The sequence below is a fragment of the Jaculus jaculus genome, chromosome 5, assembly GCF_020740685.1.
Source record: "Jaculus jaculus isolate mJacJac1 chromosome 5, mJacJac1.mat.Y.cur, whole genome shotgun sequence".
NCBI lineage: Eukaryota > Metazoa > Chordata > Mammalia > Rodentia > Dipodidae > Jaculus > Jaculus jaculus.
The window spans coordinates 61,790,898-61,818,263 of record NC_059106.1 but is presented as its reverse complement, the minus strand read 5'-3'; the positions used below and the strand labels follow the sequence as shown (position 1 = coordinate 61,818,263).

At 40.7% G+C, this 27,366-nt stretch overlaps 1 protein-coding gene and 1 non-coding gene across 12 annotated transcripts in view; one reads left to right on the top strand and one right to left on the bottom strand.

Annotated features, from left to right (window-relative positions):
• LOC101605199 (delta-type opioid receptor) overlaps positions 1-27,366 on the bottom strand; it is a 307,172-nt gene that overhangs the window by 14,982 nt on the left and 264,824 nt on the right. For 6 of the 11 annotated variants that reach the window (XM_045149488.1, XM_045149489.1, XM_045149498.1 and 3 more), the window contains 2 exons: positions 6,867-7,295; positions 5,370-5,498 (listed from right to left, as the gene is read on the bottom strand). In XM_045149488.1, the coding sequence (XP_045005423.1) occupies positions 5,370-5,498; positions 6,867-7,295 (558 nt within the window). The remainder of the gene's footprint in view (positions 1-5,369; positions 5,499-6,866; positions 7,296-27,366) is intronic. The other 5 variants (XM_045149493.1, XM_045149495.1, XM_045149496.1 and 2 more) reach the window with 1 other exon arrangement.
• On the top strand, positions 4,455-4,583 carry LOC123461333. The gene has a single exon (XR_006637620.1). It is a non-coding gene; the product is annotated as a small nucleolar RNA SNORA33 (small nucleolar RNA).

Here is a 27,366-nt window from a genome sequence, read left to right as displayed (position 1 = left end):
TAGTTATACTCAAACCACATAGGTTTTTGTTTGTATGGCTCTAACTTTGAAAACAATTTTTTTTGAGTCTTTTTTTTCTTCAACTGAGGATTTTGTACATACTAACTAAGTGAGCTCAGACACCCCCTTCCAGTCCTTTTTCTTTTTCTTTTCCCCTGCTTCCCTCCTACCTTTTCTTTTAATTTTGAGATATGTTCTCACTAAGTTGTCCAGGCTGGCCTACAACTTAAGATCTTCCTACCCCAGTTTCTTGAGTAGCTGGAACTTTAGGCCTTTACATCCAGGCCTGGCTAAGGGTTTTTGATGTGTATATGCTACAAAGTTTAAACCCTTCAAACTGGTATACAGTGAAGTCATTTTCCCTCCCACTCCAAATTCATAATTTCAGTCTCATTCATTCATCAGAACCCACCACACTTGTTCTTTGACAAATTATATATTTATGTGTGTGTGTGTATCCTATTTTGATTATGTAGACCCTCTCGTAGTTCCCTCCCATTGAACCCGTTATGCTTTCCACCAATTGTAGATACACCACTGAAAAGAATGACTCTCCCTTCTCCAGAAGTCACTAAGTACTAGTAGCTCCTCAGGGAGGAACGTACTTTTTTGTTTGTTTGTTTGTTTGTTTTTAAAGTAAGGTTTCACTCTAGTCCAGGCTGACCTGGAATTCACTCTGTATTCTCAGGGTGGCCTCAAACTCACAGCGATCCTCCCACCTCTGCCTCCCACGTGCTGGGATTAAAGGTGTGTGCCACCATTTCCAGCGAGGAACACACTTTTTTTTTTTTTTTTCATTCAGCTTCATTTTATTAGCTAAGGTCTCTTTATATAGCACAAGCTGGTCTCAAATTCACAATACTCATACCTCAGTCTCCCAAGTGCTGGGACTATTGGTATATACCACTGTGCGTGTGGTTCACATTTGCTATTTTATTCTACTTTTATTATTTGGAATATCTATCCAGTGAGAGTATACTGCTACTCAAGCCTCCCCATATATAGCTCTTACATACCTGGCTACATATACTGCTGTTTTCCTGTCCACAAATAGTAGTATATGATTCACATTACACTGTACCATACTTGCTCATTCTCAATTTTACCATGTAGATGGTTCTCATCAGAAGTCACACAGAGTTACCTCAATTGGATGTTCCATAACTTATTTAAGCAGCTCTCTACTGACGGACAACTAGGTTGTTTCCATGGTAGTGACAATTTAAAGGGACTCATTCCTTCCCATGCAAGTCATTCTTTCCTACATCCTCAGGCCAATAATGTGCTCAATCACAAAACAATTTTTGTTTCCTTTCTTTTTCAGTTCCCTTCACTGCCAAGCCCTACTCATTAGCGTTTCTTCATTTCTCAATCTTTCTCTTCTCATTCCCTAAGGCTACACTGCAGTTCTTTATAATCATTCCCCAGATCTGCCGTAGTCATAATCCTGTCTTTAGGCCTCTCCTTACTTTAATGTATTCAGCACATAGCTTTAAAAGTCATCTTTTTAATTATGCTACTTTATTACCACCACTAAAAGACTTGTCATTTACCAAATTCCAAATTCATACTGGTACTGAGAAGTGGGATCACTGCTGCTAGAAATCTGACTATGTGGCTTTTGGCCTTTTCAAGCTGATTTGTGAAAGGAATGTGAAAGGATTTGAAACCTTGGCCTAACAGATGCCTTGCAGGGCTGTAAGTACAGCTTGATGGATCACTCTGGTCAGAGTTGAAACACCTGAATGCAGTAAGAACGTTTGGCTTATGAGGGTGAGAGAGAACTTTGTCAAGACTGTGCTAGAAGCAGTTTGTGTGAGAAGCTTGCTGTTATGCTTGTGTCCTGAGAACTTGTGCAGGGTTGTATTGCATAGAGATGGACTGGTGTAAGCAGAGGGATATGGCACAGAAAAAAAAATGAAATCTTTGGACCAAAAGTGCTACCCATTCAGCTACAATTGTTTGAGAGATTATAACCATTGAGATTGGGCCAGCTGACCTGTATTAGGACAAAAGGAAGAATGCACTCTTTGGAAGGGGCCTGCATGCTAAAGGAGGGTCCTGTTCTTCATAGTCTGCTTTATTCCCCCCTGGATTAACAAACTGGCAGCCCACCTTGTATTATGGAGTACAACAGATGCAGAAAAGAGAGGGTCACTGAAATTGCAACAGTTTTGTATTTTGGAAATGGCCAGCAGCTTGTTGTATTACCTGCGTGGAGACCCAGTAAAGATGCCAGGACTATGGGATGGTTGCCAAGTAGAGCTGTCGGCACAGGATGAAGTTTTCTGGGACTGTGAGTAGCCTAGCTAGAGGGGCAGAATTGGAACTCCAGAGACTCATCACTGGTTAGAGTTGTTGGACTTGGAATTACAGAGTTTGATGTTTGCCCTGGTTGTTTTAAATTTTGTATTGGTTAAATATTTCTTTGCTATGCCCAGTGCCATCTTTTGCAGTGTGAATATTTATTCTGTGCCATTATGGCTTTGGAGGGGACTTTTTGGTATTATGACTCAGTTAAAAGACCTTGGACTATGGGGATGTTTGAACATCATTGAGATTGATAAAAACTATGGTAAATTTTAAAGTTAGACTGAATGCATTGCATTTTACATCATGTATGATTATCAGTTTATGGGGGCCAGGTGTGGAATGTGGTGGTTTGATTCAGATGTCCCCATAAATTTAAGTGTTCTGAATGTTAGACCCTCAGTTGGTGGCAATTTGGGAATTGAAGCCTCCTGCAGGCAGTGTATTGTTGGGGGTAGGCCTATGGTTATTACAGCCAGCTTCTCCTTGCCAGTGTTTGGCACACCCTCCTGTTAGTGATGTCCACCCTCTACTCATGCCATTGCTTTCTCCTTCCATGACAGAGCTTCTCTTAGAGCCTGTAAGCCAAAATAAACCTTTTTTTTCCCCCACAAGCTGCTCTTGGTCAGGTGTTTCCTGCCACCAATGTGAACCTGACTGCAACAGTACTCTAGACCAAGTGAGACAGAACGGGGAAGCATACAGTCTGAAGACACCAAGTGCCATGCAGATATCCTTTCACCTAATGCTTTTCCCAATCTTGCAACAGAAGGCACTATTGTCTCTAACTTAGAGCCAGAGATTGGCAGTCTGTTTAACTAACTAGTAGCTACCTGGCTGAGCTAGGATACAAATTCCATCTGTCTTATCGTAAAGCACATGCTGTCACCTTCCATGTGATGCTGTTTATGAAATGTGCTAATACCATCCAGATCATGGGGATATAAAGATGAACTGAGATCCATGTGAAAGCATCCAGCCAGAGCTGCATATGGCTGCCTCCTTGGCACCACGAAGGCCTCAGTCAAAATATCAACTCAGAGCTGGGACATATATCTCAGTGGTATAATATACTTGAGGGCTTGAGACTCTAGGTTCTATACTCAGTATCATTTAAAAAAATCACTTTGGGCTGGAGAGATAGCTTAGCGGTTAAGGCACTTACCTGTGAAACCTAAGGACCCATGTTCGACTCTCCAGGTCCCATGTAAGCCAGATGCAAGGTGATGCAAGTGTGCAAGGTTGCACATGCTCACTAGGTGGCGCACATGTCTAGAGTTTGATTATAGTGGCTGGAGGCCCTGGTGTGTCAATTCACTCTCTCTTTCACTCTCACTCCCACTCTCACTTTCTCGCATAAAAAAAAAGGCCAGTCTGTTGGGCTTGCCTAAAAAATAAAGTCACTTTTATCCAGGTATGGTGGTATATGTCTATAATCCCAGCACTCAGGAGGCTGAGGCAGGAGCACCCCAAGGTCTAGACCAGCCCAGGCTATATAGCAAGTTAAAGGAAAGCCTCGGTTACATAACGAGATTCTGTTTGAAAAATACCACACACAATATTCTTTATCTCTGGTGCTGGGGATCAAACCCAAGCCAGTGTTCTACCACTGAGATACAGCTTCAGCTCCTTTTTATTATTATTATTATCTACCTTATTTAGGTTTCATTAAAGCACTTTTCAGCATCTGAAACTAACTTATACATTTATTTATGGGTCATTGTTTTTGTGGGGTTTTTTTTGTTGTTGTTTTTGAGACAAGGCTTTATAAGGTAGAAATGTGCTAACTTCAAACTCATGATCCTCCTGCCTCTACCTCCCAGTGCTGAGATTATAGATGTGGGTATGCATGTCTGTTTGTTCTTTTCCCTGCCTCTCTCTCCTTACGAAAATGTACCCTATAGAGAATAGGGACTGAGTCTATCTCTAACACTATCTTAGTTTAATATACAAATACTTAATACATACTTGTTGCCAAGATGAATTAACAGCTCAGTTTATATATTCTCCAGTAGGAATAACTTTTGCCTTTTGTATATAAAGATAAACAATTCAACAGAATTTAACTTCCACTCTACTCAAATTACCAAAAAGGAAGTAGAAGTTTCACTGAAGCAGAAAGTAAAGTTAAAAAATAAATTATTAAGCCAGCCAATTGGTCTGCTTATCTCAATGTGTTTCTGCAGAAATGTAGAGAGGTAGCAATACTCACACCATGTTATGAGCCTTAAGGACAGCTGAGGTCTTTAAGATCCCTGAAAATGGCTACAATACCTTAATGTTGAATTCCAGGTCAGCCTGGGCTAGAGTGAAACCTTATCTTGGAAAAGCCAAAAAAAAAAAAAAAAAAAAAAAAAATCTTACGCCCTTAACTCAATACTATGAAGCAGGCACCAACATAAATGGCATCAAAAGGCAATGAAGGCTCAGGGATGTTTCATGGCTTGTCTCAGTGGGAATATGGAGGAGTTGGGGCCGGGACTCAAGCTTGTTTCATGTTTCAAGCCCATGTTCTTAGCCATTATACTAGAGTAACTTTCCCAAATGACTTGGGTACAGCTAAGTAATCAGATCCAGGATATTTTGTCTGCTTCCTTGCTTTTTTGTGCTGGAATTGAACTGAGTGCCTCACACTTGCCAAGCACAGGCTCTCCCACTGAGCTACACCCTCAGTCTCAACAATTTTGCTCTTTTTTTCAAATAGGGTCTCATGTATCCCAAGATGGTCTTGAAAATATAGTGAAGGATGACTTTGAGCTTCTGACCCTCTTACCTCTACTGCTTGAGTGCTAGGATTACAGGTGTGTGTCACCATGCCCAGTTTTATATGGTGCTGGGTACTGAACCTTCAGCTTCTTGCATGCTAGTCAGTCACACCACCAACTGAACTATATCCCCAGGCCCCAAGCATTTTGGGACGTCCTGGGGTCACTAATCTTTTCTCAAAAGAACTGCCCTAGAAATCAGGATATTCCTTGTAGTAAGTGAGTAGAAGCTCAGTGACGGAAGGCAATGTCTTGTTTATTCCAGTCTCTGGTTCTGAAGCATCAAAGTCCTACCTGAGCAGCCTCGTAGGTGATGGTCTTGGTCTCAGTGTGGACAATAGGGACATCTTTGGTTGGGATTTCACTTTTCATAGCATTGGCAGTATCTGAGATGGTGACAGTCTGAGTTTTCACCAGGGGAGGCTATGGAACAGTAAAGAAATAGTTACCAGAGGCTTTCTGAAGGCTGTGGAGAAGTATACTTTCTGACATTGACCTGACTGAAGTGTTAGCTTGAATCAAGTAAAAGGGGAGCTCAGTCTCTGAAGGACCATCTGCCCGAGACTTGAGCATTCCCAAGAAGACCTGACAAGGTGTCACATCATGAGGGATATTAAAAAGAAGCATTACTATAATTACTTTCATAAGCTTAATGGAAAATTATAACATCAGACAGTTTATGACTGGTGATATAAAACACTTCAGACTGACCTTCAGAATTTGAATATAAAAGTATTTGCCAAATAGGAATCACTTTCATTTGTCCCTTGCGACTGTACCATTGTAATTAAGAAAATCAGCCACATTTTCCCCACTAAGTACAAATGGTACACAAAGCAGCAGAGGCACTGGAGTGTATTTCCTTGGAATTCATTAACTTCTTTCAAATCAATGTCAGACTTTTACTTTGGATTTACTGAGAAGAAATACTTTTGGAAAACTGGAATGGTACAAAATCATTTCTACCACCACCTGGTGATTAATCTCAGAATTTCAGAAGAATGACCATTAGTGAAATGTCAAAGGCTTTCTTGTCCACCTTCCCCAAGACTGTAAGTCATCCTAAAACTACCATTTGATTGTGTTAAGGTTAAGTGGCCATCCACCTCAGTACAGGAAGTTAGTGCTTGTGATCATGGAAGCCCCTGGGGGGGGGGGTCAGTGGGAGTGGTGGGCTGACAATCTGTCTATAGTACATAAATTATTATGTGTGGTCTGAAATTTCATTTAAAAAATCAAATAGTACTTAGAAGTACTGGCAATTCTTTGAGCATGGCTCTGGAACATTTAAGGCTCCTCACCACAGAAGTCTCTATAATTCATCTCTTTTCACAGCTCATACTTGAGCAAGGAAAAGATGAACAAAAACCAGCTTCATGAAATTAAACAGCTGGAGCTAACTCCCAAGAGTTTTGTTATCAAAAGATAAAACATTTCTAGGCAAGGAGTTAACTTCTCTGAGTGAATTTCTTTCTTTTTTTTTTTTTTTTTTTTCGAGGTAGGGTCTCACTCTAGCCCAGGCTCACTTGGAGTTCACTATGGACTCTCAGGGTGGCCTCGAACTCACAGCAATCCTCCTACCTCTGCCTCCCGAGTGCTGGGATTAAAGGCGTGCACCACCACGCCCGGCTGAGTGAATTTCTTATAGCAATCAAAGGCACTACTTTTACTCTGTAACTTTGAAACAATGCAGCGAGGCCACAACTCTCACCACCATCACCATTACCACCACCACCACTACCACCTCCTCCACAAAACAGATTCTGGCCCTCTCCCACAGTCAGGTACTACCTGGAAACTTCGAATGAGGGTGGGGAACTGGTTACCCCCACCAGAGTCAAGAAATGATCCGTTTTGTTTTTCAAGGGTCTCTCCTGGTGCCACAAGTTCTTCACTACTGTCTGCCTTTTTGTCACCAAGTTGCAGCTGACAGGAAGCTGGTGTTACTGAGAACATTAAGCAATTGGCCTGTTCCTCCACTCCCATACATTCCCCATTTGGGCCTCTTGGCATCTCCTCAACATCAAGAGAGCCAGCTGCCCCCTGCTCCTTCTCTTCTGTCTCCTTGCTGCCAAAGCTCTGTGGAGACTCCGACGGGGTGGTCATCTGGCTCTTACTAGGAACTATTGACTGCTTGGGGCCCTCCCATTCAGAGGCAGGGAAGGTGGACGACACTTTTGTCACGACAGCCACCTCCTCTATGCGAATGCCATTTACACTCTACAAATGAATGAACACATACAAAAGCAAGAAGATTAGGAATAAATGGGAGAATTATAATGAATTCTGAGAATCAATAATGATTTTTAAGACGACCCTAAAATGTTAATGTTAATATAAACCAAGAATCTTAGCTCTAAAAGGTGATCAAAAGAAAATAATAAAAGCAGTATCAATAAAGCAAAGCAAAGGTGATCCAAAGTAAGTACCGCCTTCACTACACACATCATTAGCTTGAGCAGTTCCAACCGTTATTAATCTGGGAAACAATTTCAATGTGCCTTATACAGTGTCCTACACTTCATAGTCCTTTGAGCTTCGAGATATAACATACTCTTCATACGCAAAGAAGTTACTGTATCATTACTACATATGCAACTCATTATTATGCAAAGGACAATATAGCTTGTGAGTTCATCAAGACACGTTCTTAATGAGCCCGATGGAGTTAGAAAAATCTATCTTCAGACCTCGTGCCATCACACTTGCCTCTGGGGGGGGACTCCAAACCTAGACTTTGGTTGGCAAGGTGACAGGAACTGGGTACTCTAACACGGATGCACTTCAATCATAGTGCTGGTATCAAATATTCTCTCATAAAAGGGGGAAGATTTCTTTGTAAAAAATGACCAGTAGCTGAGATTTTTCTCTCCAGATGAATGGCATAACACCTCTAACTCCTGAATGATAAAAACCCAGGAAACACAGAGTTCCCTCCTGGACTAAATGCCTCTCCCCAAGGGAACATGGAATACATATATATAGCATTTAGTCATAAAATGTTACATAAACAAGTAAGAACTTGAAATTCACCATGCATTTATCTTAGTTTTTAACTAGATTTTTTTTTTTTTAGCAAATGTTTAGCAACATTGATTTTTGACTGCAAAATAAGGAGATGCTCACTCAGTGATTTAAAAGCATAATTTACTGATAAGGACCTATTATATCCCCTTTACTGACATTAGGCTTATACCTAGTATTTATGCTATTTCTTGTTTTGTCAGTTGGGTTTAAATCCATCTCTGGAATAGTCACGTTACTGAAAGCAGATTTTGGCAGGCTTTGAAAATCTTGCTTTACTCGAGGCGCTGTATGTATGCTTCATAGTTTGTAAAAAAGAGCTGCCTGTAAGGCCCTCAGCAGCAGCGGTCAGTGTAACTGCTACTCCTGTACCCGCCATGCTTGGGATTGGCTGTCCTGCCTCCACTGGGAGTTGGATTCCTGCAGCCAAGATGTCAAAGCTGTCAACTATATGCTTTTATGAGAAAGCAATGTAGCCACAGCCAGCAAGTACAAACCTCCCAGTCAGAAAAATAGTTTTAAAATAAGTATGCTGACAACTGGGGATGTGGATAATAGTAGAACATTTGTATAGCATGATCAAGGCCTTGTGTTTGAGCCTCCACACTTTAAAAATAAATAAATATGTAAACATGTACAGAGACATGGTACATTGAAGAGAATTGGGTAAGAAGATACCACTACAGTAGACGGACTTACTCCTAAAACTTAAAGTGCTCTATCTGTAGGAAAAGAAGAAGGAATAGCCACCTGTAGTAAATAAATATGAACTATTTGAAAAAGAACAATCTAACTGAAGCCAAATGTTATGGAAGGTAGGATCTAAGTGTGTTCACCAGAGGAGAGCTGTGAAGAAGCCTCTCAGTTCTCAGATCCCATAAAGAGCATTTTACCATATTACATACCACACAGGAACTTAGTAACAGAAAGGCAGTCTTTTAAGGTCTTCTGCCTTCGACTAGCTTACATATTTGAGTGCTCAAACCCTGTGATAGATATTAAAAAAAAAAAATCACTGCTGTTCCTCATCCTGAACACCAGCCTAAGCTGTGATGACTGTAAACTGATGCTCTCTTACAGACAGCCTGGAACTGAAGAACTCTGGGTCCCTTTTACTCCTCAGTAGTTTCAAATATGCAACTGAAGCTGGGCATGGTGGTGCACGCCTTTAATCCCAGCCATTGGGTGGCAGAGGTAGAAGGATTGCCAAGAGTTCAAGGCCACCCTGAGACTACATAGTTAATTCCAGGTCAGCTGGACCAGAGTAAGACCCAACCTCGAAAAACAAAAAACAAAAAAAAAACCTGAAGAGCATTTTGACCAGGTACAAGCTGAATTCAGATCAGGCAGATCTTTCATTAGCTAATTGTCAATACTACCTATCTCATATAACACTATGAAAGGTGGAACTCAGAGGTTAGTAACAGAGCTGCCTGTCTGTAGAGATCAGAGAGACAAAAAATATTTTTGCTGATAGTTTGTGGATTTCCTCACATTAAAATGTGAATAACAGGCGCCGGGCGTGGTGGCACATGCCTCTAATCCCAGCACTCAGGAGGCAGAGGTAGGAAGATAGCCATGAGTTCAAGGCCACCCTGAGACTACATAGTGAATTCCAAGTCAGCCTGAGCTAGAGTGAGACCCTACCTTGAAAAACAAAACAAAACAAAACAAACAAAAAAGTGGATAACATTTGCTTGTAGTATTCACAGAATCCAATATCTATGAAAAAGCAACATCTATGAAAAAGCTCTGGAAGTTCTAAAGTACCAGACTGGTTCATTTAATCCAACCAAATAATTAGCAGGGCACCTATAGCATGCTAAGGCTTAGGGACACAAGAACAAACTCACTGCTCTGCTATTTGCATGCTGGACTACTTTCTAGGTACTTATCTCAGAATTACTATTGAGAAAAACTGTCCAAAAACAGATAATAAAATGGGCTTTCTCAAATTGCTGTATGCTGGCCTAAACTCTGTGAACAGAATACCAAATCCACTCACATGGAGAGGACCACTAAGGCTTCTCCAAATAATCTGACCGTGACCCATCAACTAAGACCTAAGTCCCTTTTGTTGTTTGTTTGTTGAGACAGAGTCCCATTCTGTTTTTTTTTGGGGGGGGGGGCTTTTAGAGGTAGGGTCTCACTCTAGCTCAGGCTGACCTGGAATTTTCTATGTAGTCTCAAGGTGGCCTCGAACTCACAGTCATCCTCCTACCTCTGCCTCCCAAGTGCTGGGATTAAAGGCTGCGCCACTATACCCGGCTCCGTCTCATTCTGTCTGGTTGGCCTAAAACTCATTATGCAGACTAGGTTGGTCTTAAACCCATGGCAATCCTCCTGCCTCTGCTTCCCAATTGCTGGGATTACAGGTGTGCACCATCATGTCTTGGCAAGAGCCAATTTTGTGTTGGTCTGCTGAAATGATAAGTGACAGTCTGTCATCAAGAAGCTCTTTGTGAACTAAACACTGCTTAGGCCAATACCTCTTCACCCCGAGTTGTCTTATGTTGAGTCAAATTAGATTGATTCCCACCCAACCCCCAAGTATGTATAAAAGAAACCAAAGGTTAGAGCTGCAGCCTCAGTAATCCCATCTCAATGATTAGTCACTGAATACCTAATATGTGGTAATAATCAGAAATAAAAGGGAAGCGGGCAGCAAGTGGATTGGATGACTATGTATAATGCTCTCATATATGACCAAGTCAGCCTCTCTTACAAGCAAAGCACAATAATACAGATGTATGAAAATGTTCTAAATCCACTACTTCATATGCTTACTTAAAATGAATTTAAAAAATCTTCAGTGCTGGGCTAGAGAGATTGCTCAGTGAGTGAAGTGCTTGCCTGCAAAGCCTAAGGACCAGAGTTAGACTCCCCACTGCCCACATGTAGCCAGATGCACAAAGTGTATGCATCTGGAGACCATCTATAGTAGCTGGAGGCTCTGGTGCCCTCATTCTTTCTGTTGCTCTTCTGTCTATCTTTGCTTGTAAATAAATACAATTTTTAAAAAATCTGAAGTACTTAGAAAGGTATGCTTAAAAATACCTAAAACAGTGTTTTATTTGGCCAGATGCATTATCTAGATCAGCATTTAATTTCTTTTACTAGTAAGATAAGAGGAACACTAATACTATTTAACCATGCAGCAGGGGCTGGGCTAGTTACTTCAACATGCTGCCTGCCTTCCTCCCTCTTGTCTTTCTTTCCTTCTTCCCTCCCTCTTTTCCTTCCTCTCTCCTCCTTCCCCTCTTGCCCTTTCATTTCCTTTCTTTATTTTTGAGGTAGTATCGCACATGGTAGCCAAGGCTGAACTAGAACTTGAGGCAATCCTACTGCCTCAAGGCATGAGCTACCATATTTGGCTTCTATTTAATTCTTTTTATTTCTTTGTGCCCCCCCCCCCCACCCGCCGAGGTAGGTTCTCACACCAGCCCAGACTGACCTGGATCTTACTCCATAGTCCTAAGGCTGTCCTCCAACTCACAGTGATTCTCCTACCTCTGCCTCCCAAGTGCTGGGATTAAAGATGTGTGCCACCATGCTTGGCTCCAATTAATTCTTTACAATCTTACTTTATGAATAGTCATTTTCCTTATTTTATCTCATTTTTTTATGTTTTGGTTTTTCAGAGTAAGGTCTTACTCTACCCCAGGCTGACCTGGAATTCACTATGTAGTTTTAGGCTGGCCTTAAACTCTTGGTGATCTTCCTACCTCTGCCTCCCGAGTACTGGGATTTAAGGCGTGCACCACTATGCCTGGCTCATTTCCCTCATTTTAAAGATGAAAGATTAGATCAAATAAGTGAGAATTAGGGTTTACATTCAGGCTTTTCTCTGATTCTAAGTCCTCCTCTTCCCATGGTACCAGAAAGTATTTCAAGCTGGACATGTCTGATTATGCTCAAAAGAATAAACATCAAATCACACTCTAAATTTGAGAAGGACAATGAACGTCCAAAGAACTCTTAGCAGAATCTTTTTTTTTTTTTTTGGTTTTTCAAGGTAGGGTTTTGCTCTAAGCCCAAGTTGACCTGGAACTCACTCAGTAGTCCCAGGCTGGCCTCAAACTCACATAAATCCTCCTACCTCTGCCTCCCTAGTGCTGAGATTAAAGATGTGTACCTCTATACCTGGCCAGAACCTATTCTTAATGGCTGACATTACATTTTTATTTATTTACTTATTTTTCAAGATATCTTTATTTATTTTCAGGCAGAGAGAAATAGAGAGAAGAGAGAAAGACAGAATGGGTGCACCAGAGCCTCCAGCCACTGCAAACAAACTCCAGATGCATGTACCACCTTGTGCATCTGGCTTTATATGGGTACTGCGGAATCGAGCCTGGGTTTTACAGGGAAGCACCTAAACAGCTGAGCCATCTCTCCAACCCTGACACTACATTTTTTTTTTTTTAATTTATTTTTGTTCATTTTAATTTATTTAAGAGTGACAGACAGAGAGAGAAAGAGGCAGAGAGAGAGAGAGAATGGGCGCACCAGGGCCTCCAGCCACTGCAAACGAACTCCAGACGCGTGCGCCCCCTTGTGCATCTGGCTAACGTGGGTCCTGGGGATTCGAGCCTCGAACAGGGGTCCTTAGGCTTCACAGGCAAGCGCTTAACCGCTAAGCCATCTCTCCAGCCCCACATTTTTATTTTTTGTTTTTGTTTTTCAAGGTAGTGTCTTGCCCAGGATGTACTGGAATTCACTATGTAGTCTCAGGGTGGTCTTGAACTCACAATAATCCTCCTAGCTCTACCTCCTGAGTGCTGGGATTAAAGGCAGGTGCCACCATGCCTGGCCTGACATTACATTTTTGTTTTTATTTTATTTATTTATTTATTTTAGTTTTTCGAGGTAGGGTCTCACTCCAGCCCAGGCTGACCTGGAATTCACTATGGAGTCTCAGGGTGGCCTCGAACTCACAGTGATACTCCTACCTCTGCCTCCCGAGGGCTGGGATTAAAGGCGTGTGCCACCACGCCCGGCTTCATTTTTATTTTTTTTAAATATTTTATTTATTTATTTGAGAGAGAGAAAAAAAGAGAGAAAGAGAAAGAGGCAGATAGAGAGAAAGACAGAATGGGCATGCCAGGGCCTCTAGCCACTGCAAACAAACTCCAGATGCATGCACCCCCTTGTGCATCTGGCTTATGTGGGTACTGGGGAATCAACTGGGGTCCTTAGGCTTTGCAGGCAAATACCTTAACCGCTAACCCATTTTCTAAGCCCTGACATTACATTTTTAAGTATAAGAAGATTGAAAAGACAGAAAACAAGGTGATACAGTCTCATGACATTTAATACCCAGAATTTGGCGTATGATTTATCAGTGAAGAACTTATACTGACAGTGTAGTTGCCTTTGGCTACTACCATCAGTAAGGGACACTGGGTTACATAAGACTGCACAACTGCATTAATACCAAGTTTGCCTGGAGACATGGAAGGGATCTTACCAGGAATGTGAATTGATACATGGCTGTGTTTGCACAGCCATAGTGGCAAAACGGCAACATTAAGACTTAAGTGATTCAGAGATTTTGGTGTAGGTATGACTTATATAGACTTCTGGGAGCTACAGGAAGAAATGGGCTACAATTGGCCAGTTGCCTAGACAAGAGTCTGCAGTGATATCCAGTTGGTTTCAAGGATATGAAAAGGAAGGCTATTGAACAAACATTTAGTTAAACAGGAACATCATGAAGGTTATTAATCACATTTATAAAGTCAATGGGTTCTGAGGTGGAGGCAAGAGATCAGAAGTTCCAGGCCATCCTCAGCTACATACAAAGTTAAAGGCTAACCTGGGCTACCCATGTCATTCTCACCCTGCTCCCCACTCCCCCCAAAAAAACCAACTTCTCTTAACTATGAGAACTCAGTACTTTTTGTTTTATTGGGGGAAAAAAATCCAATGGATCTCTTTTTCTAAAAGTTTTCTCTTGAAAACCATTTGTTCAAAGGATGTGCCCTGGTGAGTCATAAATCTTGAAACCCTGTGTATATATGTACCCTGTGTGTGTGTACGTGTGTATGTATGTGTGTATATGTGCCCTATGCATATATTGTATTGCTGTGTTTGTACGTATATGTACTCTTTGTATATATGTATGTGCCCTGGTAAGTTAGAAGTCTTGAAACCCTGTGTGTGTGTGTATTGCCTTGGTAGGTTATAAATCACCTCTGCTTTGACTTACAGGTCCCAGGTAGTAATGTGAGCAGGATATGGGGTGTTTTGCATGTATTTTATGGCTACTAACTAAATTCAATCTAGTCCTTTTCTCTTCAGGTTATTTTTAAGTTAAGAAATTTACATATTTGAAGAGACTATTGGAACAAACACAGTTGTATTTAAAAAACTATCATTCTGGCCAGGTGTGATGGCGCATGCCTTTAATCCCAGCACTTGGGAGGCAGAGGTAGGAGGATTGCCATGAGTTCGAGGCCACCCTGAGACTCCATAGTGAATTCCAGGTCAGCCTGAGCTACAGTAAGACCCTACCTCAAAAAACCAAAAAAAAAAAAAAAAAACAACAAAACCTATCATTCTGGGCTGGAGAGATGGCTCAGTGGTTAAAGGTACTTGCTTGTAAAGCCTGATGGTCTGGGTTTGATTCCCCAGTACCCACGTAAAGCCAGATGCACAAAGTGGCACATGTATCTGGATTTTGTTTGCAGTGGCAAGAGGCTCTGGTGTGCCCATTCTCTTCCCTGTATCTATTGCCTGTCTATTTCTCTCTCTGCTTGCAAGTAAATAAATAAATAATATATAAAAAACTGTAACCCAGGCTGGGCATGCTGGTGCATGCTTTTAATCCCAACACTTGGGAGGCAGAGGTAGGAGGAGCCCTCAGAGTACCAAGACAACCTGGAGGTACAGAGTGAGTTCCAGATCAGCCTGGGCTAGAATGAGACCCTAAAAACAAAACAAAACAAAATAACAGCAACAACAAAAACAAAAACAAAAACAACCAACCACTGCTAAATACCTATCATCCTATAAGAGAGTGAAGTGAAAATCTTATTAAAAATTTTCTATTCAAGCAAAAGTAATTTCTCTCACATTTATTTGGTTACTTGTTCCTTACTTAGCAAAGAACAATTTTACCTTTGGTTGTGATAGAAAACACACACATGTACACACACACACATGCATAAAAAGGAAGAGAGCTGAGGAGATGGTTCACTGATAAAGTGCTTGCCAGGTACAAGTGTGAGTACTTGAGTTTGTATCCCCAGAACTCATGTAAAGCTGGATGCTATAGCATGGGCATCTGTAATCCCAGAGTGCCCAGGGAGAGAAGGGAGGTTGAGGATGGAGAATTGTCCAGAAACTTGTGGGCCAGCTAGCCTGGCCAGTAAAGGGAATGAAGAAACCCTGCCTCAAATAAGGTGGAAGGTGAGGACTGACACACAAAGTTGACCTCTGACCTCCATGGGCACCTGCATTCACACACGTGAACATACATGCCATATATACTCACTCACACAAATACAATACAATGAATTTTAAGAAACTTATTAAGAAAAGGGAGACAAGCTCCTAGTGCTGTTTCATTTTATCTCGCTCGATAGTGAATTCTGTGGGCAGAGGAGTGCTGGGAAATCTGTCAGGACATTTTAGGGAAGCATTTTCAACTCACACCCTAAGTGGATGTCGACATGAGGGAAAGAAGCAAAGGTGCTCTCTCTGAAGACTACACCTTCCTTGATAATGGGTTTAATTCATCATTCACTTTAAAGCTGTGCAGTTATATTTTTCAGCCAGGTGTGGCAACTCATATCTGTAAACCTAAAATTCAGGAGGATGAATCAGGATAGCGAGTTTAATTAAGATCAGCTTGGACTACACATTGAGTTTGAAGCCACCCTATACAGCAAGACCTTGTTTCAGAAAGGAAGGGAGGAAAGAAGGACAATAACTGATAATGGTAAAAAAATTCTTTTATAATAAAAATATATCGCTGGACATGGTGGTACATGCCTGTACTTTCAGCACTTGGGAGGCAGAGACAGGAGGGTCAGCAGTTCAAGGCCAGCCTTGTCTATACCAGATCATATCTTAAGAAAGCAAAAAAATAATGATAACCATAACTACAAAAAAGAAAGAAAGAAGCCGGGTGTGGTGGCACACACCTTTAATCCCAGCACTTGGGAGGCATAGGCAGGAGGATCACCGTGAGTTTGAGGCCAGCCTGAGACTACATAGTGAATTCCAGGTCAGTCTGGGCTAGAGTGAGACCCTACCTTGAAAAACCAAAAAAAAAAAAAAAAAAAAAGAAAGAAGGAACCTTGATAATTTAGTAAGTTTTTTTTCTCTTCCCTTCCCTTTTTCATTTATTTCTGTATTTATTTAGTTTTCCAAGGTAGAGGGTCTCACTCTAGCTCAGGCTGACCTGGAATTCACTATGTAGTCTCAGGGTAGCCTTGAACTCACAGGGATCCTCCTACATATGCCTCTGGAGTGCTCGGATTAAAGGCAAGCATCACCACCCCTGGCTGGATTGTTTTTCTTTTTTTTTTGGTTTTTTGAGGTAGGGTCTCACTCTGGTCCAGGCTGACCTGGAATTAACTCTGTAGTCTCAGGGTGGCCTTGAACTCATGGCAATCCTCCTACCTCTGCCTCCCAAGTGCTGGGATTAAAGGTGTGTGCCACCACGCCTGGCTTTTTTCTTTTTCTTTTTTTTTTTAAAGATAGATAGATAGATAGATAGATAGAGAGAGAGAGAGAGAGAGAGAGAGAGAGAATGTGTGTGTGTGCGCGCGCACACGCAACACATGTGGAGGCCAGGACAATTTTGGGTGTTGGTCCTTGTCTTCCACTTTGTTTGAGGAAAGGTCTCTTGTGTACCCATGTGTACGCCATGCTAGCTGCTAACCTTTGAGCTTCTGGGGGTTCTCCTGTCTCTGCCTCCAATCTTACCACAGGGCTTAGGTGCTTGCTACTGCATCTGGTTTTACATGGGGTCTGGGAATCAAACTCAGGTCATCAAGCTTACATAGCAAGCTCTTTTACCCACTGGGTCATCTCCCAAGTCCTGGTTTTGAAAGTCAATGATGTTGGACTATTTAATACACTTGGGTGGAAAAACAAGTAGCTGAAATTTAAGTAGTAGCTTCATTATATTTTGTTTAATGTTTTTAAAATTAATTTTTATTTATTCATTTATGAGAGAGAGAAAGAGAAGAGAGAATGGGCATGTCAGGGCTTCAAACCATTGCAAACTAACTCCAGATACATGTGCCACCTTGTGTATCTGGCTTACGTGGGTCCTGGGGAATCGAACCTGGGTCCTTTGGCTTTGCAGGCAAATGCTAATCGTTAAGCCATCCCTTCAGCCCTTGTTTAATGTTTTTTAATTTAGAGATGACCAGAGCATTCTTAGGCATGTGAATTAAAAATGCAATTGTGTGTTGAAGAGAGGTTTAGTGGTTAAGGCATTTTCCTGCAAAGTCAAAGGATTCCCAGGACCCACTTAAGCCAGATACACAAGGTAGCACATGCATCTGGAGTTCATTTGCAGCACCTGGAGTCCCTGTTGCATCCATTCTCTCTCTCTCTCTTTCTATCTGCCCATTTCTCTCTCTCTCTCTCTCTCTCTTTCAAACAAGTAAATAAATAAAAATAACATTTTTAAAAATGCTATTGTATCTGTGATTGAATTCCTTATTAAGATTTCTGGGCTGGAGAGATGGCTTAGCGGTTAAACGCTTGCCTGTGAAGAGTAAGGACCCCGGTTCGAGGCTCGGTTCCCCAGGTCTCACGTTAGCCAGATGCACAAGGGGGCGCACGCATCTGGAGTTCGTTTGCAGGGGCTGGAGGCCCTGGCATGCCCATTCGCTCTCTCTCTCTCTTTTTTTTTTTTTTTTTTGGTTTTTCGAGGTAGGGTCTCACCCTGGTCCAGGCTGACCTGGAATTAACTATGTAGTCTCAGGGTGGCCTTGAACTCATGGTGATCCTCCTACCTCTGCCTCCCGAGTGCTGGGATTAAAGACGTGCGCCACCACGCCCGGCTTCTCTCTCTCTCTCTGCCTCTTCTTTCCTGTCACTCAAATAAATACATAAAAATGAACAAAAAAATTAAAATATTAAAAAAAAAAAGATTTCTATTAAGTTTTCTTCTTAGAAATCTGCCTCTGGAACAATAAAGACACTCAAAAGAAAATATTACTCTCTTCTCAAAATCACATATAGGGAAAAAAAATCATATAGGGGCTAGGCGTGGTGGCGCATGCCTTTAATCCCAGCACTTGGGAGGCAGAGGTAGGATCACCATGAGTTCAAGGCCACCCTAAGACTACGCAGTGAATTCTAGGTCATCCTGGACTAGAGCAAGACCCTACCTTGAAAAACCAAAAAATATATATATATATACATATGGTTAGGGATGTAGCTCAGTGGTAGAATACTCACCTAGCATGTACAACATTTTGGATTTGATTCCCGGCATTGCAAAAGAAAAATAAGCCCCATAGTTATCATAGCAATTGGCAATCTAGAATATTAATAATCAAAGTAGCCTTAACTTGATTTAAATAATAGCCTTAGATTAGTGATATTTACTGTGAATCAACATTATCATATTTTATACCTATACCTGGAGCTTTTATTTATTTATTAACTTACTGCTATTTTAATTTTTTGGTGCTTAGGATTGAACCCAGATCCTCTGAGCTACTCTCTTAGCCCTTATTTGTATTTCTTAAAATATTACTTTTGGGGCTGGAGGGATTGCTTAGTGGTTAAGGTGTTTGCCTGCAAAGCCAAAGGACCCAGGTTCAATTCCCCAGGACCCATGTTAGCCAGATGCCCAAGGGGGTACATGCATCTGGAGTTGGTTTGCAGTGGCTGGGGGCTCTGGTGTGCCCCTTCTCTCTCTCTCTCTCTCTCTCTCTCATTCCCTACCTCCCTCTTTCTCTGTCAAATAAATAAATAAATAAAAATAAAAAAATAATTACTTTTGGCAATGAAACATGAACCAGAGCAGTAAAGATATCTAGTCCCTACATGGAAACAAGCACGTCTTGAACATTTCAAGTGGGCTAAGATTATGGAATTAACTAGAGGCTTGTCTTTCAGCTTTTGTTACCAAGTTCTCAACCAGATCTTCAATATATATCTATGTATATATGTGTGTGTATGTATGTATATATGTATATATATGTGTGTGGGTGTATATGTATGTATATATGTATGTGTTGCTGGGGATCAAACCCTGGTCTTTGCCATCAAGCTACATTTCAATACTTGTTCTCAATGTATTTTAGAGAATATTACTAGTTTGAATCTTGAAAAAATGTGATAAAATAATTGAAATTTCTGGCTGTGGTGGCGCATGCCTTTTATCCTGCCCCCCCCCCAAAAAAAAATCCAAAAGGAAAAAGAATTGAAGTAGGCACACCATGTGTATATTTAATTTATACTCATGAGCCAAGATGTTTTGCAAAAACATGAGACAGACTTCACTCCAGCTCAGGGTGACCTGTAATTCACTATGTAGTCTCAGGATGGCCTCAAATTCTTGGTGTTCCTCCTATCTCTGCTTCCCAAGTGTTGGGATTAAAGGCGTGCGCCACCATGCCCGGCCTAGAGTCAGACTACTTTTTAAAAATGTATTTTATTTATTTATTTGAGAGAGAGAAAGAAGGAGAGAGAGAGAGAGAGAGAGAGAGAGAGACAGAGACAGAGAGAGAGAGAGGGAGGGTGAGAGAGGGAGAGAGAATCGGTGCACCAGGGCCTCCAGCCACTGTAAACAACCTCCAGATGCATGCGCCCCCTTGTGCATCTGGCTTACATGAGACCTGGAGAATTGAACAGGGATCCTTTGGCTTTGCAGGCAAATGCCTTAACCACTAAGACAGACTATTTGTTTCTTAAAAATTTATTTATTTATTTGGTTTTTCAAGGTAGGGTCTCACTCTAGGCCAGGCTGACCTGGAATTCACTATGGAGTCTCAGGGTGGCCTCGAACTCACGACAATCCTCCTACCTCTGCCTCCCAAGTACTGGGATTAAAGGTGTGCGCCACCAAGCCTGGCTAAGACAAACTCTTTTTAAGGGATATTTTTGTTGTTGTTTCCAAGGTAGGGTCTTATTCTAGCCCAGGTTGACCTTGAACTCACTCTTTAGTCCCAGACGGGCCGCCAACTCCCAGTGATCCTCCTGAGTGCTGGAATTAAAGGTGTGCACCATCACGTCCTGCTTTAAAAAAATTTTTTTTTGTTCATTTTTATTTATTTATTTGAGAGAGAAAGAGGCAGATGGGGGGGGGGAGAGAATGGGCGTACCAGGGTTTCCAGCCACTGCAAATGAACTCCAGACACATGCGCCCCCTTGTGCATCTGGCTAACGTGGGTCCTGGAGAATTGAGCCTCGAACCAGGGTCCTTAGGCTTCACAGGCAAGCGCTTAACTGCTAAGCCATCTCTCCAGCCCACATCCTGCTTTTTAATGGCTACTATTAAGATCTATGTTCCATGTTAAGAAGGACAACAGGGACTATATTTCTGTTTAGTCATAAGATCTACAATAACTTTAAAGCATAACAGATTCATTACTGTTTCTTTTTTCCTTTAAAAAAATTTATTTATTTATTTAAAAGAGAGAGAGAGAGAAAGAGAGAGAAAGAGAGAGAATGGGCACACCAGGGCCTCCAGCCACTGCAAATGAACTCCAGATGCATGTGCCCCTTGTGCAAATGGCTAACATGGGTCCTAGAGAGGTGAACTGGGATCCTTTGCCTTTGCAGGCAAATGCCTTAACTGCTAAGCCATCTATCCAGACCTTCATTACTATTTCTAAGGTTCCTTTTATCTTTCTATATTGTTATTACTTACACATTTGTTTCCTGAAATTAATATCCCCCCAAAAAGGAGATTTAGTATCTGACCTCTCTAATTACTTTAAACAATGTATCCAAATAAACCATTGTTATCAAAACTAGAGATTTTCACATTTTCTTCAGTTTATTTTGCATTTTGTTAAGTAAATAAAGACTTAAGGCTGGCTTTCTAAGTACCTGCTTAATGGTATAATCAACTCTCTAATGTCACCAAGGAAAGCTGACACATTAAACTTTTATCAGTGCTTCTTTCTATATGTTAGGAAAAAGGGATTCATTAGAATTTCATATACAATCAATATTGATTTAAAAAAAATATATAAGTTTTAATAAGAAAAAGGGAGTGACAGAGGTATGGGTAGGACTGAGGGTAGAAGGACTGCATAGACACATACACCCACAGAGCACATTATCCTTGCTTTGCAAACCCAGTAAGAACTGCTTTGTACTGCAAAGGCCCAGAGAACCAGCAGGAATCAAGGTTATCTTGCTTAAACACAGAAGGAAGATACATAGCAGAAGAGTCCAGCTTCTGGATGTTAGCTAAAGTAAACAATAAATATTACAGTCACTTAAAGTATCAACAACTTCATATTCCCAGATGGTCTGCAACATGCAAGCTAAAAAATATAGACTCCAATCCTGGTAAGATCAGTTAATTGTGAGTGCTATTTCTACATTCTACTCTTCTAACAAAAACATGGAAAGATTATACCTCAGGAAAGAATGGCTTTAAATGCCTAGGGGAAAAGCTTTAAAGAGTCAAACATGCCATTATACATTAATATATTATAAATATTTATAATCTCCCTATTATGAGAAATTATAAATGTTTCCCTTGGTTGTATAACAATCAGTAAAAACATCAACACAGTGATGAAAAGAAAACCAACATTTACTTTAAAAATGCTTTTAAATGAACACTTGCAATAAGAGATAAATCAGACGTGGTAATGACTTCTGTGGTAAAAGCCATGTGTACACAACACATAGAGATGACAAGTCAAGCAACAATCGCCTATTCTTCAGCCAAAAAAGGAAGCAAATGAAGACAGAAGGATAAAAATTGCAGAAAAGAAAAACATCCACTGATGCCCCACCCACAAAAGCTTGATATATGATAGTTGTGGTACACTTTCAATAAAAAACTCAGGCAGCCAGCAGTTTCATAAAGGGCACTGGAATCACAAACACTTAAGGTAGGGATAAACTAACAACAGAATTACCATGTGGCTAGTTAAAATGCTCTTTTCTCTTGAGTGTGCCATTTTTATCATGCAATATATTTCTCTCCATTTTAATTTCTTGCTTGGATATACCCTCACCATCTTTTTATAACTTTGTATACTGTTGGTGCCTAGCTAGAAATATATCCTTGTAGCGTTCACTATTTTTTCCAGGAAACTCAACCATTTTCATGGTTCACTGCTATTTTCAGGTAGATAAGGCTTATATCTGGGTAAAAGAGCTTATTCAGAAGTTGTTTCAGGGATGGAGAGATGGCTTAGTGGTTAAGGTGCTTGCCTGTGAAGCCAAAGGACCCAGGTTTGACTCCTCAGTGCCCATGTAAGCCAGATGCACAAGGTGGTGCATGTGTTTGGAGTTTGTTTGCAGAGGCCCTGGCATGCCCATTCTCTCTCTGTCATATAAATATTTTTTTAAAGTTGTTTAGTTATACTATTTTATTAGAGTTGATAAAATTGTTTGCAGAAAAACAACACACAATGCAGCCTTTCTAATGAAGCCTTTCTTTTACAGATGACAGGCAATGAAAATTTACAGTAACAATAACCCTTCAAAAAATTTTGTTGTAGTGCTGCAGGTTGAACTCTGGGTACATGTTAGGCAACTTTCTACCACTGAGTAATCTCTAGTCCCCTAGACACAGTTTTTATGATTTTCTATATGGTGCTGTTATTAGATTATCCCCAAATAAGTGAATATAAAAGCAAACAGCTTCATAATCCATGCCTGATGCAAAATTTTAACTATTAGGTAATAGAAAATTTTGCCTTTACACTGCACTCACCAGCAAGGGCTCCACAGATCAAATGAGTACTCTTGCACCTGGATAGATCTACAGAAGTCAAAGTGCTTGAGCAAATGTAAAAGGTTATATTGAACATGCCTAAAAGACTAAAAACCTTCGGTGGTCAGTTTTCTTTCATTATACTCGGAAGGGTGGGGGGCGAAACAAAGGAGGAGAAGAAGCTATAACTAGAAAAAATTCCAGTCATCTAAGATGGAACAAAATTAACTTTGTTGGCAAGATTTTACAGAAATACCAATTCTAAAACTGAACAGTCTTCTTTTTCTTTTTCTTTTCTTTTCTTTCCTTTTTTTTTTTCTTGGGACAGATTTTCATGCAGCCCAGGAAAGCTTCCAACTGGCTATATAGCTGAGCATGACTTTGAACTCCTGATCCTCCTGTCTCCACCTCCCAAGTGCTAGGATTATAGGTATGCATCACCATGCCTGGCTTGATTCAAGTCTTTTTGTTTGTTTGTTTTCTGCTTTGTTTTTCGAGGTAGGGTCTTACTTTAGTTCAGGCTGACCAGGAATTCATTCTATAGTCTCAGGGTGGACTCAAACTCATGGCAATCCTCCTACCTCTGCCTTCCAAGTGCTGAGATTAAAGGTGTGTGATACCATACCTGGCTTGATTAAAGTCTTAATAAGTACTTTAAAAATATTACATTATACCCCAATGTGATATCTAGAACACAGTATCTTGATTCCTCAGAACTAAATGTAACAGAAAATGATTATTAGATGGCAACTAGCTTTATCATCCCTTCCTGAAAAAAATGTACAGTCATGAAAATAGCTTTCTGTGGCAACATTTTCATCAAAATGAATATGGCTTTGGAAAAACACTGTAATATTATGAACTTGTAAACAGACCACTTCAAAATGTGGTGTGTTGGTTTAGTAGATAATGCAATATGACCTAGAGCTGTGAGACTAAGTAAGATAAAAGAAGCTTTACCCAAGGTGAAGTAAGACAAAGTGAACCGCCTTCTCTTGACTCCCAATTACAAGAATAAGCTCCCCTCATATCCACTGACGCACACCCACTCCACTCCTTAATCTTCAATATGATTAGAGCAGCGATACTGGATGGCTAATGACTACTGATCTGTTCAGTGCTTTCAAGAAACACAAAAGGCAAATTCAACATGTTAAAATGCTTCTCATAGATGTGACAATTACACACTATAGTGACTGCTTAAATTGGTTAGAAAAAAATCATTTTCAAAAGTAGACATAGAGCCGGGCATGGTGGCACACGTCTTTAATCCCAGCACTCGGGAGGCAGAGGTAGGAGGATCACCATGAGTTCAAGGCCACCCTGAAACTACATAGTGAATTCCAGGTCAGCCTGAGCTAGAGTGAGACTCTACCTCGAAAAAACAAAAACAAACAAACAAAAACCAGACATAAATAAGTCAAATGAGGTCACATAGGTGTGTCTGTATTAGGACTAAGCAGAAGATAATCAACAGGGTCCACTGAGAAGAGTGAAAGCGTGGAACAGCAGGAGACCTTTTCCAGAAAGACTGGCTGCCTGACACTTCCTTGTTGATCAACTGAAGCAGAGTCCACCCTTCTTTCTGATACTGGGTCTGTTCACAGCATTACTGGCTCATTTCCTTAGTGACTATTAGCAGCCAGAATCTGATTTGTAATAAGAGTTATTCATGAAAATCTACATATTAACAAAGCGATGTAAGAAAAATATCAAAGAAAATGTTCCAAAAGAGAAAATCTTGAGCAGATTTCTTTAGGCATAAATATCTCACTGAACTGTTAATAGACAAACAACTTATTCAAGCTGAAGGACCCTGGGCCAGGTGAAAGGGACATGGGTTTGGGGTGTTAGGAAGTTCTTCCACAAGCAGTCCAAGATCAAGACACAGGGAGTAAAGGCACTTTCAAAGTCAGGTGTGGTAGCATAAACCTTTAATCCCAGTGCTTGGGAGGATGAGATTGGAGGACTGCCATGAGTTCAAGGCCAGCCTGAGCTACAGAATGAGTTTCAGATTACCTGGTTTCCAGGTGTGACTCAAGGAACATATCATCTAATTTACTCATAAATACTGCCCAAATAGGCTTTATTTTTTTTCTCCCCGAGGTAGGGTCTCTGTGTGGCCCAGGCAGACCTGGAAATCACTCTGTAGTTTCAGGGTGGCCTCAAACTCATGGAGATTTTCCTACTTCTCTGCCTCCCAAGTGCTGGGATTAAAAGGGTGCGCCACCACACCCAGTTTCAAATTGGCTTTTAATTAACAGCAAAGAAGTCTCTTTACTTTGATAGTGATTAGAAAAAAAATTCTTCCTTTAGATAGCTAATCTTAAAATTTGAACAGCTGCTTGAAATATAAAGGTATATTAAATGTTCAGTGAAAAGTAATTTTACTTTCTTTTTACCATGTTTATATCAAATCTCTAAAACATGGCTAAAGAGAAGGTTAATTTAGAAATTGTTGTTTCTTTATTCCCTAGGGGAAAATGGAGACAGACCCTTTAAATCCTAACAAAATAGGAGGACAGATGTCTTCATCAGTGAGTATGTTAACACAGAGCCACTTGGAAAGGTGACAGAGACCAGGGTACTGTGGTAGTTACTGTATTTTAGATTACAGTTAAGTTGTATCTTGATGTCAGCTTTCAATTTCTAGTCATAAACAAAACAGTACAAAAAGAAAACAAGTAACCAATCAGTTTTATGATCTGTTTCAGGGGTTGGAAAATTATGCCCAGCTGGCCAAATTCCAGTTTTTGTTTTTATATGTCTAGAGTTAAGAAAAACAAATTTTTTAAATTATTTATTTTATTTAAGAGAGAGAGAAAGAATTGGTATGTCAGGGCCTCCAGCCACTGAAGTTGAACTCCAGATGCTGTGCCATCTTGTGTGTATGTGTGACCTTGTGCGCATGTGTCACCTTGTGCATCTGGCTTATGTGGGTTCTGGAGAGCTGGAACTGGGTCCTTAGGCTTTGCAGGCAAGCACCTTAACTGCTAAGAAATCTCTCCAGCCCAAATTTATTTTATTTTGTTTTTCTAGGTAGGGTCTTGTTCTAGCCCAGGCTGACCTGGAATTCACTGTGTAGTCTCAGGGTGGCCTTGAACTTATGGCAATTCTCCTCCCTCTGCCTCCCAAGTGCTGGGATTAAAGGTGTGCACCACCACACATGGCTTAAAATTTATGTTTTTAAATGGACAGGAAAAGTAATATTTATTCATTTATTTTTATTAGTATGCACTAATAAAATTTTCATATCATAAATCAGAAAACAGCAATTTTTAAACCATTCACAATTAAGATGGAAAGAGTCAAAATTATAAGGCAGCCATCCATGGAATGATTTCATGTGTACAAAGGATCCAGAAAAAGGAACATTTAAAATAACCACTGAGGCCACCAAACCAGGGGAACTATAGTCTTATCACAACATGAGAAATCTAGCTTGCAGAAAAATCCCAGCTTCCAGACAAAAAGCAAAGCCAGTCACTCACTAGACTGAACTTATCTAAATAAGTCCTTCCTCACTAGTTACACATTTCCTTCAGGTCTTGTGAAGTGCATCGAGATGTTTCAGGCAAAAAGAAAAAAAAAATAAAAAAGGTTGCACCCTTGGTTCATTTGCGTAGCATCTCCTCCAGTGCGTTTAAGGGACCATTCTGTACTGAGCAGAAATTTTCTGTTGCAAGGAGAAATCCTGTATAGGACAACTGCCAAAGCTATCTCCCTTGCACTGCAGTATTTGGGGTAAATGTGGTCATTATTCTCAGTCTCTTAAGGGACACAGGCCCAAGAGTTGGGAGCATTCTTCAGGGCTTGTGCTGTTGACATACAGTTCCCAAGTTCAGGACCTAGCTGCCATTTGTGTCAGGGCTTAACACACTCTGATGCTGGTGTGTCCTAGTTCTAACCACTGAAAAAGAGAAAAAACTGGGCAGTGACATTTAGAAGTAGACTAGTTAAAAGAAAATAGCGTTTTCTTCTTTGTGCAAGGAATGGCACCTTAGAACAGCTACTCCCTTTCGAAAAGTAGTATTTAGTGACAAAATTATATTAACTTCAAATTTCAGCATCTTAAAGTTGGGATGGAACAGTCACATTGGCTCATGGTCTTGTTTTTGCAACTTTTACTCTCTAGTGGCAAAGTTAAACAGTTGTGAGCCTACAGGTCCTGGAAAGCTACAATGTATACTATCTGACCCTTTACAGGAACAGTTAGCTGACCTCTCATTTACATGATGAAGAAAACACATGGTAGTTTGACATAGTGTTGTTTTTTTTTTAAAGTAGAAACTTTGTATGTATTTAGTGTTTTATATTTTTGTGTTTTGGCCCTTTGAGGTAGGGTCTCATTCTTGCCCAGGCTGACCTTGAATTATTCGCTAT